The 14,291-nt window shown below is 47.8% G+C and overlaps 7 protein-coding genes across 7 annotated transcripts; 3 read left to right on the top strand and 4 right to left on the bottom strand.

Annotated features, from left to right (window-relative positions):
• Positions 1 to 76: 76 nt before the first annotated feature.
• Positions 77 to 611, bottom strand: N7487_011890 (uncharacterized protein; the record flags this gene model as incomplete). The annotated part of the gene is made up of 2 exons (XM_056879620.1): positions 77 to 272; positions 544 to 611. 2 exons carry the CDS (start codon positions 609 to 611, stop codon positions 77 to 79), a joined length of 264 nt encoding a protein of 87 aa, XP_056724939.1.
• A 61-nt stretch (positions 612 to 672) lies between these two features.
• N7487_011889 (UPF0220 family protein) lies at positions 673 to 1,701 on the top strand. The gene is made up of 4 exons (XM_056879619.1): positions 673 to 786; positions 983 to 1,243; positions 1,341 to 1,438; positions 1,516 to 1,701. The coding sequence occupies exons 1-4, from the start codon at positions 688 to 690 to the stop codon at positions 1,577 to 1,579; spliced, it is 522 nt and encodes a 173-aa protein (XP_056724938.1). The 5' UTR covers positions 673 to 687; the 3' UTR covers positions 1,580 to 1,701.
• Positions 1,702 to 1,948: 247 nt separating this feature from the next.
• On the bottom strand, positions 1,949 to 3,422 carry N7487_011888 (uncharacterized protein; the record flags this gene model as incomplete). Its single annotated transcript, XM_056879618.1, has 2 exons — positions 1,949 to 3,321; positions 3,371 to 3,422. The coding sequence occupies 2 exons, from the start codon at positions 3,420 to 3,422 to the stop codon at positions 1,949 to 1,951; spliced, it is 1,425 nt and encodes a 474-aa protein (XP_056724937.1).
• A 491-nt stretch (positions 3,423 to 3,913) lies between these two features.
• On the bottom strand, positions 3,914 to 4,498 carry N7487_011887 (Vps55 family protein; the record flags this gene model as incomplete). The annotated part of the gene is made up of 3 exons (XM_056879617.1): positions 3,914 to 4,047; positions 4,190 to 4,403; positions 4,460 to 4,498. The coding sequence occupies 3 exons, from the start codon at positions 4,496 to 4,498 to the stop codon at positions 3,914 to 3,916; spliced, it is 387 nt and encodes a 128-aa protein (XP_056724936.1).
• A 269-nt stretch (positions 4,499 to 4,767) lies between these two features.
• pre5 (proteasome core particle subunit alpha 6) lies at positions 4,768 to 5,889 on the top strand. The gene is made up of 3 exons (XM_056879616.1): positions 4,768 to 4,937; positions 4,997 to 5,108; positions 5,176 to 5,889. Exons 1-3 carry the CDS (start codon positions 4,900 to 4,902, stop codon positions 5,797 to 5,799), a joined length of 774 nt encoding a protein of 257 aa, XP_056724935.1. The 5' UTR covers positions 4,768 to 4,899; the 3' UTR covers positions 5,800 to 5,889.
• A 161-nt stretch (positions 5,890 to 6,050) lies between these two features.
• On the bottom strand, positions 6,051 to 6,936 carry N7487_011885 (LOG family protein; the record flags this gene model as incomplete). The annotated part of the gene is made up of 2 exons (XM_056879615.1): positions 6,051 to 6,741; positions 6,896 to 6,936. 2 exons carry the CDS (start codon positions 6,934 to 6,936, stop codon positions 6,051 to 6,053), a joined length of 732 nt encoding a protein of 243 aa, XP_056724934.1.
• A 2,702-nt stretch (positions 6,937 to 9,638) lies between these two features.
• N7487_011884 (uncharacterized protein) lies at positions 9,639 to 13,983 on the top strand (the record flags this gene model as incomplete). Its single annotated transcript, XM_056879614.1, has 4 exons — positions 9,639 to 9,665; positions 9,734 to 10,303; positions 10,441 to 12,489; positions 12,592 to 13,983. The coding sequence occupies 4 exons, from the start codon at positions 9,639 to 9,641 to the stop codon at positions 13,981 to 13,983; spliced, it is 4,038 nt and encodes a 1,345-aa protein (XP_056724933.1).
• Positions 13,984 to 14,291: the final 308 nt, after the last annotated feature.

The raw sequence follows: 14,291 nt of genomic DNA, 5'->3' as shown, positions 1-14,291 counted from the left end.
TGGACTGTAAGAGTCAGAATACACAAAGACACAGAGGCACCAAGATACCCACTGAATGCGAGTCCGTCCCTTGGGACTAGCCCTGTGAGGCTGGCGCTCGCAGTGCGACAGGCAAAGCTGTTACTGCAACTGCGTTGAGCGCTGTGATGACGACGCTAGGCTTCAATGCTGGCAGGTACCGGCGATCATTTAATGTGCGGATACCCGAAATGGTTCTGCACTGCTTCCTGGTTACTTGGTTGCCTTGGGTTGCATCAGCATCATCCAACAACCTGGTTTTTTTTTGTGGTCTAAGCATACATTTGAATTGTACATACCCAGGGACATGTTGTCCTATATTAAATGCAATCACGAGTTTCGACTGTCAATGTCATATCCCGATGTCTGAATCTATGCACTTCAGTGCCTATGCTGCCTAAATTGGACTATTTTGTTATAACAGTATACCTTAAAACAACAAAACCTAATACACACTATAATGTAGCTCATTAATAAAAGATCCAAAGAAAAGCAGTAACCAGTTTCCTATAGATTAGAACTCACGTTACCCTTCCAAGGTTGCTTGATGATATCCACAGATACCCCGGAACAACATTTCTCCACCCAGACATCGTCATTGGACTCCGGCAGCTCTCTCACCAGCACCATCCCCTCAACCAAGACTCCATCCCCCACACACCCAAAAAAATGGACAGCTCAAGCAACCGACTCTTCCGCTTCTCCAAGCCAGAATGGCTGAATAACTCCGCTGTCCGCAATGGCGGCGTCTACGTCGCAGGCGCCTTGGTAAGCATCTGATCCACCCTCCTCCACCTCCACCCGAGACCAGGCTGTCGCGACACACCCCAAGCTCAAAGCACTTCAATCCAAAAGAAAAAGAAATGGAATTGAATCTCAGATTTACACCAAACACATTCCACCTAAAACAAATTTCAAATATCCCTCAGTATCAAGTGCTAACAAAAACCAACCCGTACAATAGTTCGCAGCAGGCTTCTTCTTCCTAATCGACGTCGCCTCATTCTCGCGCAGCCCGCGCAACGGCTCAGACGTGCATATCAAATTCGTTGACTGGATCCCCGGTATCTGCTCCGCGCTCGGAATGCTGGTTATCAACTCGATTGAGAAGAGCCGGCTGCAGGCAGATAGCTTTAGTTACAGCGGGAGTGGGGTTGCGTGGAAGGCGAGATTTGTGCTGTTTTTGGGTTTTGCCTTGCTTGCTGGTGGTTTGGCTGGGAGTGTGGTATGTTTATGTTCTTTTTCTCTCTCTCTTTCTGCTACTTCCTTGTTGGGGCGGAGGCATTGGGGTCGGGCTTTACTAACTCGGTTGTTCTCGATAGACGGTCATGGTTCTCAAGTATCTTATCAAGGATTACCCGATCCAGACGCTTTACTTTGGAATTGCGAATATTGTGGCTAATGGGCTTGTTATGCTTAGGTATGTGTTTTTGGTTGATTCGATTTCATTCGATGGGAAGTTGTGCTTGCGTGCTAACTATGCTATTCTTGATCTAGCTCGATCGTCCTCTGGGTTTCTCAGAACATTGAGGATGACTACACCTACAATCTGGCTCTGTGAGGCAGGCTGCTTCAATCTATAACTCTGTTTGTATTCTACTCGATTTCCTTGCTTTGATGACTTTTTGCCGGGATGCATTACATGCATCCGCATCTTTGGCTGGGATTGGCGCTTTAGCATGAATTCATTTGCATTTTACGTTTTGCGTGGTCTCGGTTGCGAGTACTTATTATGACGGATTCTGAGATGCCTAGAACACATAGATATTCAAGTAAAAAGTAGAAGTCAACATTATCAAAAAAAAAGTATCATTGCAGCTATGCATGAAGAAACAAATGCCCTAAGCAGAACCGCCCTTGAACACCAAGTCCCATATATGCATTCATGAAATCGTAAAATCACCATCATCCATATTACCTCCAACCTCCTTCAATGCTCCTCACAGAATAACCTCAATAACTCATCAATACAAGTCATAGCCTTCTCCTTCTCCAAGACCGAAGGCGCCAACCCAGGCGCCTGCTTCAAATACCTACGAAGCGCAAAAGCAGCAGCTTTGTACGTGGCATGGTACATAGCCTTGAACTCATCATCATCGGCAGTGCTTCCCGGCGCAGGCGTTTCAGCACGCAAAGCCTCCGGCGCCGGCGTCGTTCCCGAGACATCAGCTTCATTCTCCGCGCCAGCACCACCTGACGGCTTGCCCGTTGACGTAGAGCGCATATTCGCACGGTGGAACCCATACAGTCGCATACAAGTCAAGATCGTGCGCGTGATGAGATTCTTATTCTCCGCAATCACAGTATCAGGATCCTTAGCCGGCGAGCCAGGCGCAGAGACCGGCTTTTCCTCAGAGGCCGAAAGAGACGACGGGCCCTGGGCCTGCGACATCTGGCCTCCGCGGCGCGGGCCAGAATCCAAGAACGGGTTTGGCGTTGGAGCGCGCTTTTGCGGATCGGCGTTTAGGGCTGGCGTTGCGCGCCCGCGTACGCTACCTGGGCGATGGAGACCTGCTCCAACTGAGACGGATCGCGAACGGTGAGAGACGATCCGGTCGAGGGATGGAAGGGTGGGGCCGTCTTCTTCGGGTTCGCGCTTGATGCGGAGGGTTTGTAGGTTTTGTGATGAGGAGAGAGGTCGTGAGGATGCCATTAGTTGTGAGACGGCTTCGCCGCCCCGTTGGCGGACGCGGCGGTGGTGTTGTGCGGCTACTTCGAAGAGGGTTGCTACTCTTTTGCGTTTTGGGCTCGGGGAGCTTATGTCTGGTAGGAACTCTGCGCAGCGTGGGTTTGCGATGGGTTGGTCTGGGTTTGAGGGTGGTGGAGATGGATAGGCTTGGGCTTGCGTGAGCCGGGATGTTGAGAGTGGTGCGGCATAAATTCTGAGTTCATAGGGAGCACGTTGTGGTGTATTGCTGTGACCTGGAATCTCGGAGGGGGATGAATGTGGTGGGGTGGGTGGGCGTGTGCATGATGCCACGCTGGATAGGACGCCGTAGACTAATAAGCTCGTTGGGGTTGCGTTGCCTGATTTAGTGTTGCCTTCAACGGTAACTAGCAGAGCGACTGGACACTGGAAAGATTGCTGGAGTGCTGGGTCTTCTTCATTTAGCCAGAGGGCGCCAATTAGTTTCCTCTGGAGCCATTTTGATGTCCCCGCGTGGGATGTGTGTAGCTCGAGGTTGGGACCGGCGCGTGCATGCAGTGGGATGAGTGCTGGGTTGACAAAACTGCGGAGACTGAGTTGGGACTCTTTGGACAGCTCGGACTGCCAGTAGGAATTCGGATCGACCAGTCGAATCCCTGGTTAAGTGGTCAGCGAGGAATAGGATGCGATACGCGTGAGGTTTACCTTCTAACTTGGAGTCCGAGCTGAGAGGAATGGATCCTGTCCAGACATTCATCTTGTTATCTGGATCCCGGAAAGGCCTTTCCTAAGTTTAGCATAGTGACATCAATTCGGTATAGTTGTGTCGTTCCCAAACTGATCTGCTTATCTCCGAATCTCTGCACACGCGCCGAATCCGCGCGCGGTCACGTGGACAATAGGTCAGACTAAATAAATCAGTCAAACCCTTGGAAGGGAGTGATTGTGAATAATTTCAAAAGCTAAGTAGAATTGGAAATTTGGATTCCTCATTTTTCAGAAGAATTCTCTATATCCATTGGGTTATAATACACCTAGAGTAGCACAGCCAGGTGTTGGAGCCATCGCCATTTAAAGTGAGGCACACCCCGCACCAAATCACTCATACATAGCATATCACGCATACGCTGAAATCAAAAGAAACAGTAGAAAAACAGATATCATCATGAAAGCCGGATGCCGCGAGACCCATTGGCCTAAAGTATAGGTATAGTCCTCGGCAACCCGCGTCTCATCCAGTCTGGGCGATCAGAACTCTTCCTGTTCCTGGAAGAACATCGAGAAACTAATAATGGTGCCGTAAATCAATAGGCCTCCGAAAATCGACATGATCATTGCTGGGATCTCGATTGCGCCGCTGTGGGCGAGGACGATAGGAAGTGCTAGAGGATAGGTTAGTTGCATAATCATCAATGGCGCATTTATGAGGCAATTAGTATAGACACAGCATGATCTAGATACCAAGAGCCGACTAGTCGAGGGATGATATGTCCCACAAGAGGGGCTGTTGAACCAACCACGTACCAATTCCAGTAAGAACCAAAAATCCGGTCAGGAACCGTCCAAAGTCCATCGCGGAGTTGCTTGAGCTGTCCATAAAATCATCGGGGTTTGCGCATCGTTGGCAGATCCAGTTGGGAAGCGGCGCAACAACGTAGATGCCGACCACCAGCAGCGGCCAGTATCTGTGCCATAGCGCGGAAGAGAGGATAACGAGGAGGAAGCCAATTGCAAGAACCTAGCCAGATATCAGCAAATACTGAGAATTCAGGAAATCACTTGAATGAAACATACAAAGGAGAGGGCAATGATGGTCTTGAGTCCAGCAGCCATGATTGCGGAGTCGCCGAAAGCCGATCGATGAGATTAAAGGTGGGAGGGGTATGAGTTGTTGAACTGGGTGGGACCAGGATACGATATCAAGAGCAGATCAAATATGACAGCCCCATTGGCCGAGTGCAGAAAATCAAAGAAGAACAGTACTGCGACAAGCTGGAGATGAGCTCGAGAATGAGTGACGTTGGCGCCTGAAGGTCACTGGATATTGTGGCCTCAGGCACCAACAGCTCATGCTTCACACCGCGTCACTTTACTGCCTGCTCCAGCTCCCCCATTCTCCCTCCATCACCGGATTATCCCTCGGATTCTTGAGTTACTGTTCCTGAATCTCTATTTATCAACAAGAATCCACTTTCTCTATTTGCTTTGATATCCATTCAACCCTTTCCGTCACGATGTTCAGAAACAATTACGACAACGATGCCGTCACCTTGTAAGACCAGGTTCCCGACCTCCCTCGGATTCATCAGATGCTAACTCGAACGATCCCAGCTCTCCACAGGGTCGGATATTTCAAGTGGAATATGCACAGGAAGCAGTGAAGCAAGGATCCGTCGTCGTGGGATTGGTGAATAAGACACATGCCGTGCTGGTTGGACTCAAGGTTCGCAGACCTACAACAGAAAACGAACAGACCAAATCGTCAAAACTAACATTCAAACAACCTCTAGCGCAACGCAGAAGAGCTCTCCTCGTATCAGAAGAAGATCATCGAGATCGACTCTCACATGGCGATCGCCATCGCCGGCCTCGCATCAGACGCCCGCGTCCTCTCAAACTTCATGAAGCAGCAGTCCCTCGGCTCGAAGATGACCTACGGCCGGCCCATTCCCCTGGACCGAATCGTTGCCCAGATTGGCGACCGCGCGCAGACCAACACCCAGCAATACGGGAAACGGCCTTATGGTGTGGGTCTGTTGGTTGCCGGTGTTGATGAGGCTGGCCCGCACCTGTTCGAGTTCCAGCCCTCCGGTCTGACACACGAGATGCTTGCTTGTGCCATCGGTGCCCGTTCGCAGATGGCCCGTACGTATTTGGAGCGAAACCTTGATAAGTTCGAGGACTGCAGTCGTGATGAGCTGATTCAGCATGGATTGAGCGCGCTAAAGGAGACATTGTCTCAGGATAAGGAGCTTACGGTGGACAATACTTCTGTTGGTGTTGTCGGTGTGACTAATGGCAAGAAGGAGAACTTCAAGCTGTACGAGGGCCAGGACACGGCTGCGCTGCTTGAGGTGCTGGAGCAGCGCGAGTCCGCTGGTGCGGAGGCCGAGAACATGGAGGTTGATTCATAATTGTCTGATTTGGTTTAATGATTCGCATAGACATGAAATCCCGATTATGCTTTGTCTTGTGTTTGCGTCCAATGATCTCAGTTACTCAATCATCAATTCATAAGGCTCTTCTAACGAAGTAATTTGTGTATGTATACATGCCTAAGGTTGTCCACTGCCGAAACCCGAATAGAGCAGAAACAAACCCCAATCAAAAGCAACGAAATTTATATACTCGTGCCCCATTTATTTGATGATCAAATAGAGCAGCTTCATTCCTCTCCCCAGTTCAACTGCATCCGCCCATTACTGACCTGATAAGCCAGCAACTTGGGCCATACCTCAGAAACCTCCTTGGCCTCCGCAAGAATCTCCCCATTACTAGCACTGATATAACCCTCCTTGACAGCATTGCGCACCCAAGCCAACAATCCATCCCAATACCCATTAATATTCAACAAAACAACAGCAACCTTATGAATCCCCAACTGGTTCCACGTCGTCATCTCCATAACTTCTTCAATAGTTCCAAACCCACCAGCGAGCGAAACAAACCCAGACCCAGGTCCACCTTCAAGGACCTTCTCCGCCATCAGACGCTTGCGCGTATGCATATCGGGGACAATAGTCGTAAGACCGTATTCTGACTCAGGAATTCCATTGGAATCAACAGCATCAAAAGAATCGACAACACGCTCCGCAGCTTTGCCGGCTTTGACACTGGCCTGGCCCTCCGTGTGCTCGCGCATACCGCCGACTGTTGCGATTTTGACGAGTGCGCGGGGGATGATGCCGTGGACGGCTTTCGGGCCTGAGAGTGAGACCAGTGCGCGTGCTACTTCTCCCATTAGACCGGTTGTGCCGCCGCCATAGACTAGTTGCACGTTGTTTTTGTGGAATTCTTCGGCCAGGGCGCGGGCTGCTTCCATGTGGACCGGGCTGTTGCCTGGGACGGAGCCGCAGCTGGGGACCCGAGGGGTATTTGTTAGTTCAAGGTTTCAAAGAAGAAGAAGGAGGTATATAGACTATATAGAATATATAGGCTCTGGGGTCACACGCGCCAGATAGACAAGATGGTATTGTTGTAATTTTGAAAGTGGTGAGGGGAATGACTCACAATACACAGACAACGGCTGGCTTGGTTTCTGAGTCCGCCATTTTAGTATATAGTTGGGATTGATCGTATGGACAAACAAGAGAGAGGTCTTAAAAGAGGTTTGATCGGAGAAGGATGAAGAAGAGAGGGAGCTTGACTCATGAGCGAACCCAAGCCCAAACAGCCCGCAAACCCCCACTCCGATAAGAGATAGCGGAGTATAACGTCAGGGGTGTCGAAGCTGACTCCAATTTTGCTCTCCAAAGTAATTTCCTGTGATACAGTTAAGATTTTACAGAATACCTCAAGTTATATTGTACATAGGATTTCGATAATTTGGTCGTGAAGTTCCAGCCACTCGAGGTTAGATCAACCGGGGAATTCGGACTAGCTTTGTGTACGGCAGGCCTTCATGGCTTAGACAACCAGGCTGTTTACAGGAACATGAACGTTACTATGGATAATACGTATATAGACTTTGTTTTATCTGCACATCGTAATGGTAGTGACATAGGCTGTGGTCAGAACAAAGTAGCCATGGTTTATACATACTTTGAGGTTGTAACTACGTAAAAAGCTTTATTTAAATTCCGACTACGTCGATTTAATTTGAGAAGATACCAAAAGAAATATAAGCTAAATATATTCTTCGACTTTAATTTGTCAATTAAGTAGAAGCCAGTAATGCCGAACTGACAACAGCTCTAGCTTATGAATATAAACTTGAGGCTTCTTATGATAGCTTTGTAGTTTTCCATAGACCATTGAACTGAGCGATATTCTCATATCGACAATTTGTTAAAGTTGCTCTGTACATGCACACCTGTAGACTATGTATATACCATTATGCTCCATAGAAAACTTGGGCATAACCAAGATAAGAAATAAAAATTGCAAAACACTATTGGTCATTCACAAGAATTGCCGGCTGATTATGGGGCGTTCAAAATCAATGGATTACTATATATCTGTAGGGGGAAATACATATCCAGGGTCAAGTGATATGTCGAACTCGTCTGGCAAGATCCGCAAGGAGGAATTGTGTTGTGTATGTTTTTGTAATTCAAAGTAAATAGACTGGCTTGCTTCCATACGAGAGTCTGAATAAAGCGGGACTTGTTAGTTTGTTGCTCAAAAGATATGATAGTCTGAAGCTCACCTGGGGGTCATGGTGGGGGACGACATAACAATTTTCTGCTGCTCTTGTTGAGCATGCCCAACTCTTGGTTCTAAAAACTAGTGGCAAGTGCGCGTAGATTCTCGAGATCGTCGGTATTCATACCAAGTAGGATACTCAGAATAAAACTATGGCGGCCTGGGGAGTTTGGTTCCTTGTGGAAGCTGTCCAACCATTATGCTGGCGCCACGACTTCTATAGATCATGACTGGCGGGAATCCCGAAGCTTCCTCTGTCAGCTCGTTTCTGGGTCGATCTAAAGAGACTCTCATACTTCTCCCAAAAAGGTTCAGACTCCGACAGGCAGGGCTTGATTTTCCTGCCGGAGGATCTGGGTTCGTTCCAGAAAGTGTTTGATTTGGGAAATAATCATGTTCTGGCCATTTGTGCTATGAGAAAGGGACATTTGACCAAAAGGCAAATTCCCCTTCACAATTTAGGTGAGGCATTGAATGAGGTTAGAAACAGCCAATAGCCAGTTTGAGATAATCCGGTGTGTTTACTTGAGTCCAGCCTGTGAAATGCTGACCTCTCCAGACCCTTCAACAAGATTGATCGGGACTAGTGATAGACAGATGTACGCTTTCCAAAAAAGTGTAATAACCTCGTAGAGGATAGAAGCAAGGTGTGAGAGAAGGGGGGATCGCGGGCATTTATCCATGGGCCATCCTGGCCGTGTTTGGTAAACATCACCCCTTCCAATGTTGGAAGGTCTTTGCCAGTTGGCTTGGCCATCTACAGACCAGTAGCTCTTTCCTATCTGGCATCCAATTGGTTTGAAGTACAGTCCGGCTTTTGAGGATGTGAACTTTGTGGATTATAAGCGTTGCCCATTTTCTGCTCGGCCATAATTGTGTACCAAAACCATCATCACTTCAAAAGTTATACATAGAAAAGTCCATTCTGTGATACCATTCATTCTCCTTTGAGTCAATTTAGAAGCTGCAATACAGGCAGAAGATATATTTAAAGAGAAATCATATATAAGCGAACCGCGGATTATTATCTTTAGCTAGATAGGCAAACCAGGTTATTAAAGTCCTACGTCGTTAAAGACGCCATGTTCGTGTCCTCTTGTTTTATTGTAGCTGGAGCCATGTGGACTCCCTTGCTCACATTTAGAAAGGGGAAGTTAAGTGCCGATTTTAAATGCATTCTATCCATGATTCATCCGACTGAATAATATGTCTCCGAGGTCGAGCTCATGAATTGATAAGCGAAGAGAGTATAGTCAATGTAAAGTTGGAAACTCAATGCTAATTTTGAGCTGAACCAATCGGATGTCGAGTTGACTTCCGGATTTGGCCCCGTTTGATCCGTGGACGGAAGTCAACTCAATCTCTGATTGGCTGACGGGATACATCTGGCCGTTCTACATGGAGTTCACATAGCTGTAGACTATGTTTTTTTTCATGGATGATTGTAAATAATGTCGGATATATATCATTGTGTAATTTTGCGAGAGTATTCTCCTTTTTTTCATGTTGTGGCGTGGCAGAACTTTTAAATAATTCATCCGACTGTTGAAGTATATATAGCTACCTGGCTAGCAACTACATAAAGTCAATTCAAACCGTGAAGCCAATCATGGGAGACCAAGAGAATGCTCTTAAAGTAAGTGTCCTTCCTATTTTGACAAGCAAAGAAGGGCAGGAAAGTCTAATTGTTCAATCGAAACACAGGATGAGGTCCCCACGGAGAAAGTCCCTTCGCTCATTTATCGCCCATCCGGTCGGTCATTGGGTATTATCTATGAGAATGTGACAGTTTTTGGTGCAGAATCTGGAACTGATGGCATTTCGAACCTGCCAGCAATCCTGTTCAAAATTGCGAAGTGGCCCTTCTCAAAACTTCTCACGAGAAAAGCCGATGCATCTACGAAGATCATAGAGAATGTATCAGGCGTTCTTTTCCCCGGAGAGACTTTGTTGGTGTTGGGTCGACCAGGGTCCGGCTGCTCGACTGCCTTGAAAGTTCTGGCCAACAACCACGAGTCTTTCCAGGACGTGCGCGGTATGGTATCCTACGCCGGTCTAGAATCAAAGGAGATGCTCGAGAAATTTCCTTCAGAGGTCATATATGTGAGCGAAGAGGATATCCATTTTCCAACTCTTAAAGTAAAAGACACACTTGGCTTCGGCTTTCGCCTTCGCAAACCTGCCTCCGAGCAGAGGGATGATGCCGCTTTTGCCGACGAGATGACAGATGCAAGCTTGTCTGCCATGGGAATGATGCATACAAAAGACACGATCGTGGGTGATGCGTTTATACGTGGATTGTCGGGGGTGAGAGAAAACGCATCACTCTGGGGGAGGGTCTTGCTGTCAACCCAGCATTTGGATCATGGGACAATCCCATCCGTGGCTTGGATAGCTCATCTGCCACCCAGTTCTTGCGTACCCTCCGATCTGTGTCCAAGAGTTCCGGAATGTCCAACGCTGTATCCATTTATCAGGTCTCGGAGAAAATTTACGAGGAGTGCTTCGACCGGGTCATGGTACTCCATGAAGGTCAAATGATCTTTTATGGGTTAACGTCCGACGCGAAGCAGTATTTTACCGACCTTGGATTTGAGTGCCGTAACAGACAAACAACCCCCGACTTTTTGACCTCCGTGACCTCACCAGCCGAGCGATTGATCCGCGAGGACCATAAGGCCTCTTTCGTCCCTCTTACTCCAGTCGAGATGGCACATGCCTTTCGCAACAGCACTCATTATCGGAAACTCCTGGACGAAATGGAAAGATACCGCACCACAGTAGTGCAAGATCAAAATACCATTACTCAATTTGCTCAAAGCGTGGATGAATTGAGATCCAAATGGACTCTTGGAAAAGCGTCCGCCCCAACGCCATTGTTCAAGCAGGTCTGGGTGACACTGCGTCGGCACTACCAACTGCTTTGGGGCGAACGTCGAACATTTTACGCGCTCATCGCATTCAACCTGGCCAACGCCCTCATCAACGGTTCTTCCTACTACATGGCCCCGAAAGATGCCACTGGCTCTTACGAAAGAAGCTGTGCGTTGTTTTTTTCTTTGATTTATTTCTGCTTGGTGGGCATGGCAGAAACTACAGTCACTGTAAAATCGCGCGACGTGCTGCTTAAACAATCCAAGTACGGGTTTCTTCGACCGGCAGCCCTTGTCATTGCACAAGCTTTGGCGGATATCCCAGTTGCATTCATCCAATGTCTTCTCTTCACATGCTGCTATTATTTCACCATCGGTCTGGTGAAGACAGCCTCTGCCTTTTGGATATTTGTCCTGGTTGTCTTTACTTACTATTCCGCTATACAAAGCATGTTTCGAATGTTAGGCGCCTGGTCTCCTAATACATCGATTGCCCTGCTTCTAGCTGGTAGTGCGGTTCCCGTCAATCTTCTCTGGTCTGGCTTTTCCCCGACGAGACCGACACAACTTCGGTGGGGATCCTGGATACGACGGATTGCACCTTCACCCTGGGCGCTCGAGGCGCTAATTGGGAACGAGTTTTCCGGTATCGACTTGACTTGTCATGAATTTCAGATGGTGCCAACTGGCAGTGGATACGATGACCTGCGATATCAAACCTGCAGCATTGTGGGAAGCGAAAAAGGTCATCGATCAGTAACTGGTACGACATACATGACCCACCAGTTCGCGTTCTCTCGTGAGAACTTATGGCGGAATTTTGGTATTCTCTTGGTCCTATGGTTTTTGTACACGTTGTTGGCCGGGTTAGGACTCACCATCATGACCCGGGAAACTAGCGGTTCTCATTCTCGAGTGTTCAAGAAATCAAAGTCAACTTCTCTAGCCCGACATGCAACGCTGAGTGATGATGTTGAAAGGAACTTTAATACGTCGTCTCATTCGTCTAGCATTTCGACGGTTCAGATCGATGAAAATGAGCCTATCGGTCAAGTCAGCAGCAAGCCACATGGTTCAGTCTTTTCATTCAAAGATTTAAGCTACTACGTGAACGTCAATGGCGAGGAAAAGCAGTTGCTTCGAAGTATCAGTGGCTACGTCAAGCCTGGCCAGCTAACTGCTCTGATGGGCGCATCTGGTGCGGGCAAAACAACTCTTCTCGATACGCTCGCCCAACGGAATAGCAGTGGACGCGTGGAAGGACAACTGAGAATCAATGGGAAGCCTTTAGGTCCCACATTCCCTCGCTCCTGTGGTTTCGTGATGCAGCAAGATGTTCACGAGCCTTTGGCTACCGTTCGCGAAGCGCTTCAGTTTTCCGCTCGTATGAGACAGCCGGCAAACATCTCCGATAGCGAAAAGATGGCATATGTTGAAAATGTCATCAACACCCTGGACATGGAGTCTATCGCAGATGCGATTATTGGAACTCCCGGTGACGGAAAACTATCTGTGGAAGAACGGAAAAGAATAACCATTGGAGTTGAATTGGCAGCTCGTCCGTCTGCGTTGCTGTTTCTTGACGAAGTAAGTTATCCCTTGGAATATCTACGCTTGGGCATGAATTTTGGCTCTCCCTCTTGGATTCCTATATGACATGGACTGACCCATGTGACCTTTTCCATATAGCCCACATCAGGTCTCGACAGCCAAGCCGCTTTTTCCTTGGTTATGTTTCTTCGTCGAGTGGCTCAACAAGGTATTCCCATCATTTGCACAATTCATCAGCCATCCGGTGTATTGTTCAATATGTTTGATCGTATCCTTCTTCTTGCGCCTGGAGGACGAACCGTTTTTGCTGGCGAGACGGGTGAAAATTCAGCCAATGTTGTGGAATACTTCCAGAAAAATGGCGCTGTAATCGCTGCAAACGACAACCCGGCTGAATTCATCATCTCTTTGGTTTCTTCGCAGGGTGCTGACTCGCATCCCTGGTCAGAAGTATGGAACCAGTCGGAAGAGCGCAAGACACTTGATGAGGTTGTATCTGAACTTCAAAGTGATGATAGTCTAGCCAATTCTTACATTGCCGATGATGTCGACACAAACCAGGGCGAGTACGCATTACCTCTCTATGCACAAACCCTCGAGGTCACGAAGCGACATTGGATTTCAGTGTGGCGAAATGGGTTTTACAACTTCAGTCGCATTTGGAAAGCCCTCTTCATCGAGATGTTTATCGCGTTTGCATTCTTCAAGACAAAGGACACTCAGCAAGGGCTGCAGAACCATATGGTTGCAATTCTTCTTCTTGCTTGGATTATCCCAGCGTCATGCGCAGATATCCAGAACGTGTGGTTCGAAAAATGGGCCATTTTCACAGCCCGCGAGAAGAATGGAATCTACGATTGGAAGGCTCTTGTATCTGCCTGCGTCGCAGTTGAGCTTCCATGGCAAATTGGCACCTATACTCTCATCTTTTTGGCTACATATTGGACGATCGGGTTCCCCACCACGACAACAGCCACAGGCTACTTCTATTTCATCTGGCTCCTTCTCGCAATCTTTGGCACTACATATAGCCAGCTTCTTGCGGCGCTATTTCCGAATGCAACAATGAGTGGTCACGCAAACTCACTGATTTGGTGCATTCTAATGGTGTTCTCGGGAGTTCTGACCCCCAAAGCTTATATGAATGACTTTTACCGTCCTTGGTTGTTTTGGGTAGACCCCATGCGATACTTCTTCGGGGGAAGTGTCTCAAGTGCCTTGCATGGTCTCCGTGTGAAATGTGGCCCTGATGAGTTGGTCAAGTTTGATCCTCCTCCCGGCCAGACATGCGGGGAATACGCGGCTCGTTTTATCAGTCAAAGTGCGGGATATCTCGTGAATGAGACTTCCTCTGTGAACTGCCAGTACTGTCAGTACTCAGTGGGTGATGACTATCTAGAAACCCTGAACTTCCACTACTCGGACAAGTGGCGGGACTGGGCAGTCTTTTTGGGATTCTGCATCACCAATATTGTCCTACTGTACATTGTCATGTGGTGGAATAAGGGAAGACTCCAGCGCCGTGTCTGAGACACCACGTACGATCTATACCTACTTCGCTACCTGACATGTTATGGGAGAAAGTCATGTTGAGAATGGAGATTGTTATTGGAATGATGCAGAAAGGTAATACTTGGCAGCATCTTGGGGGGTTTGTTGAACACTATGGTTGAATACATGCATGGATGGTTGGATATAGGGTACTTTAGAAAATTATGTGACCACGTATTGGTGAGTCAGACATAAAGGTACATAATATGCTTAGTTAGATTGTTCGTTGAAACTCTCGTCATTTTTAGAGAAATATAGATCATTGCGCCATACCATACATTGTTGTA

This window comes from Penicillium crustosum (assembly GCF_028827405.1).
Source record: "Penicillium crustosum strain IBT 35664 chromosome Unknown utg000005l_segment0_segment0, whole genome shotgun sequence".
NCBI lineage: Eukaryota > Fungi > Ascomycota > Eurotiomycetes > Eurotiales > Aspergillaceae > Penicillium > Penicillium crustosum.
The sequence above is the reverse complement of the archived record's forward strand: the minus strand, read 5'-3'. Positions and strand labels throughout refer to the sequence as shown.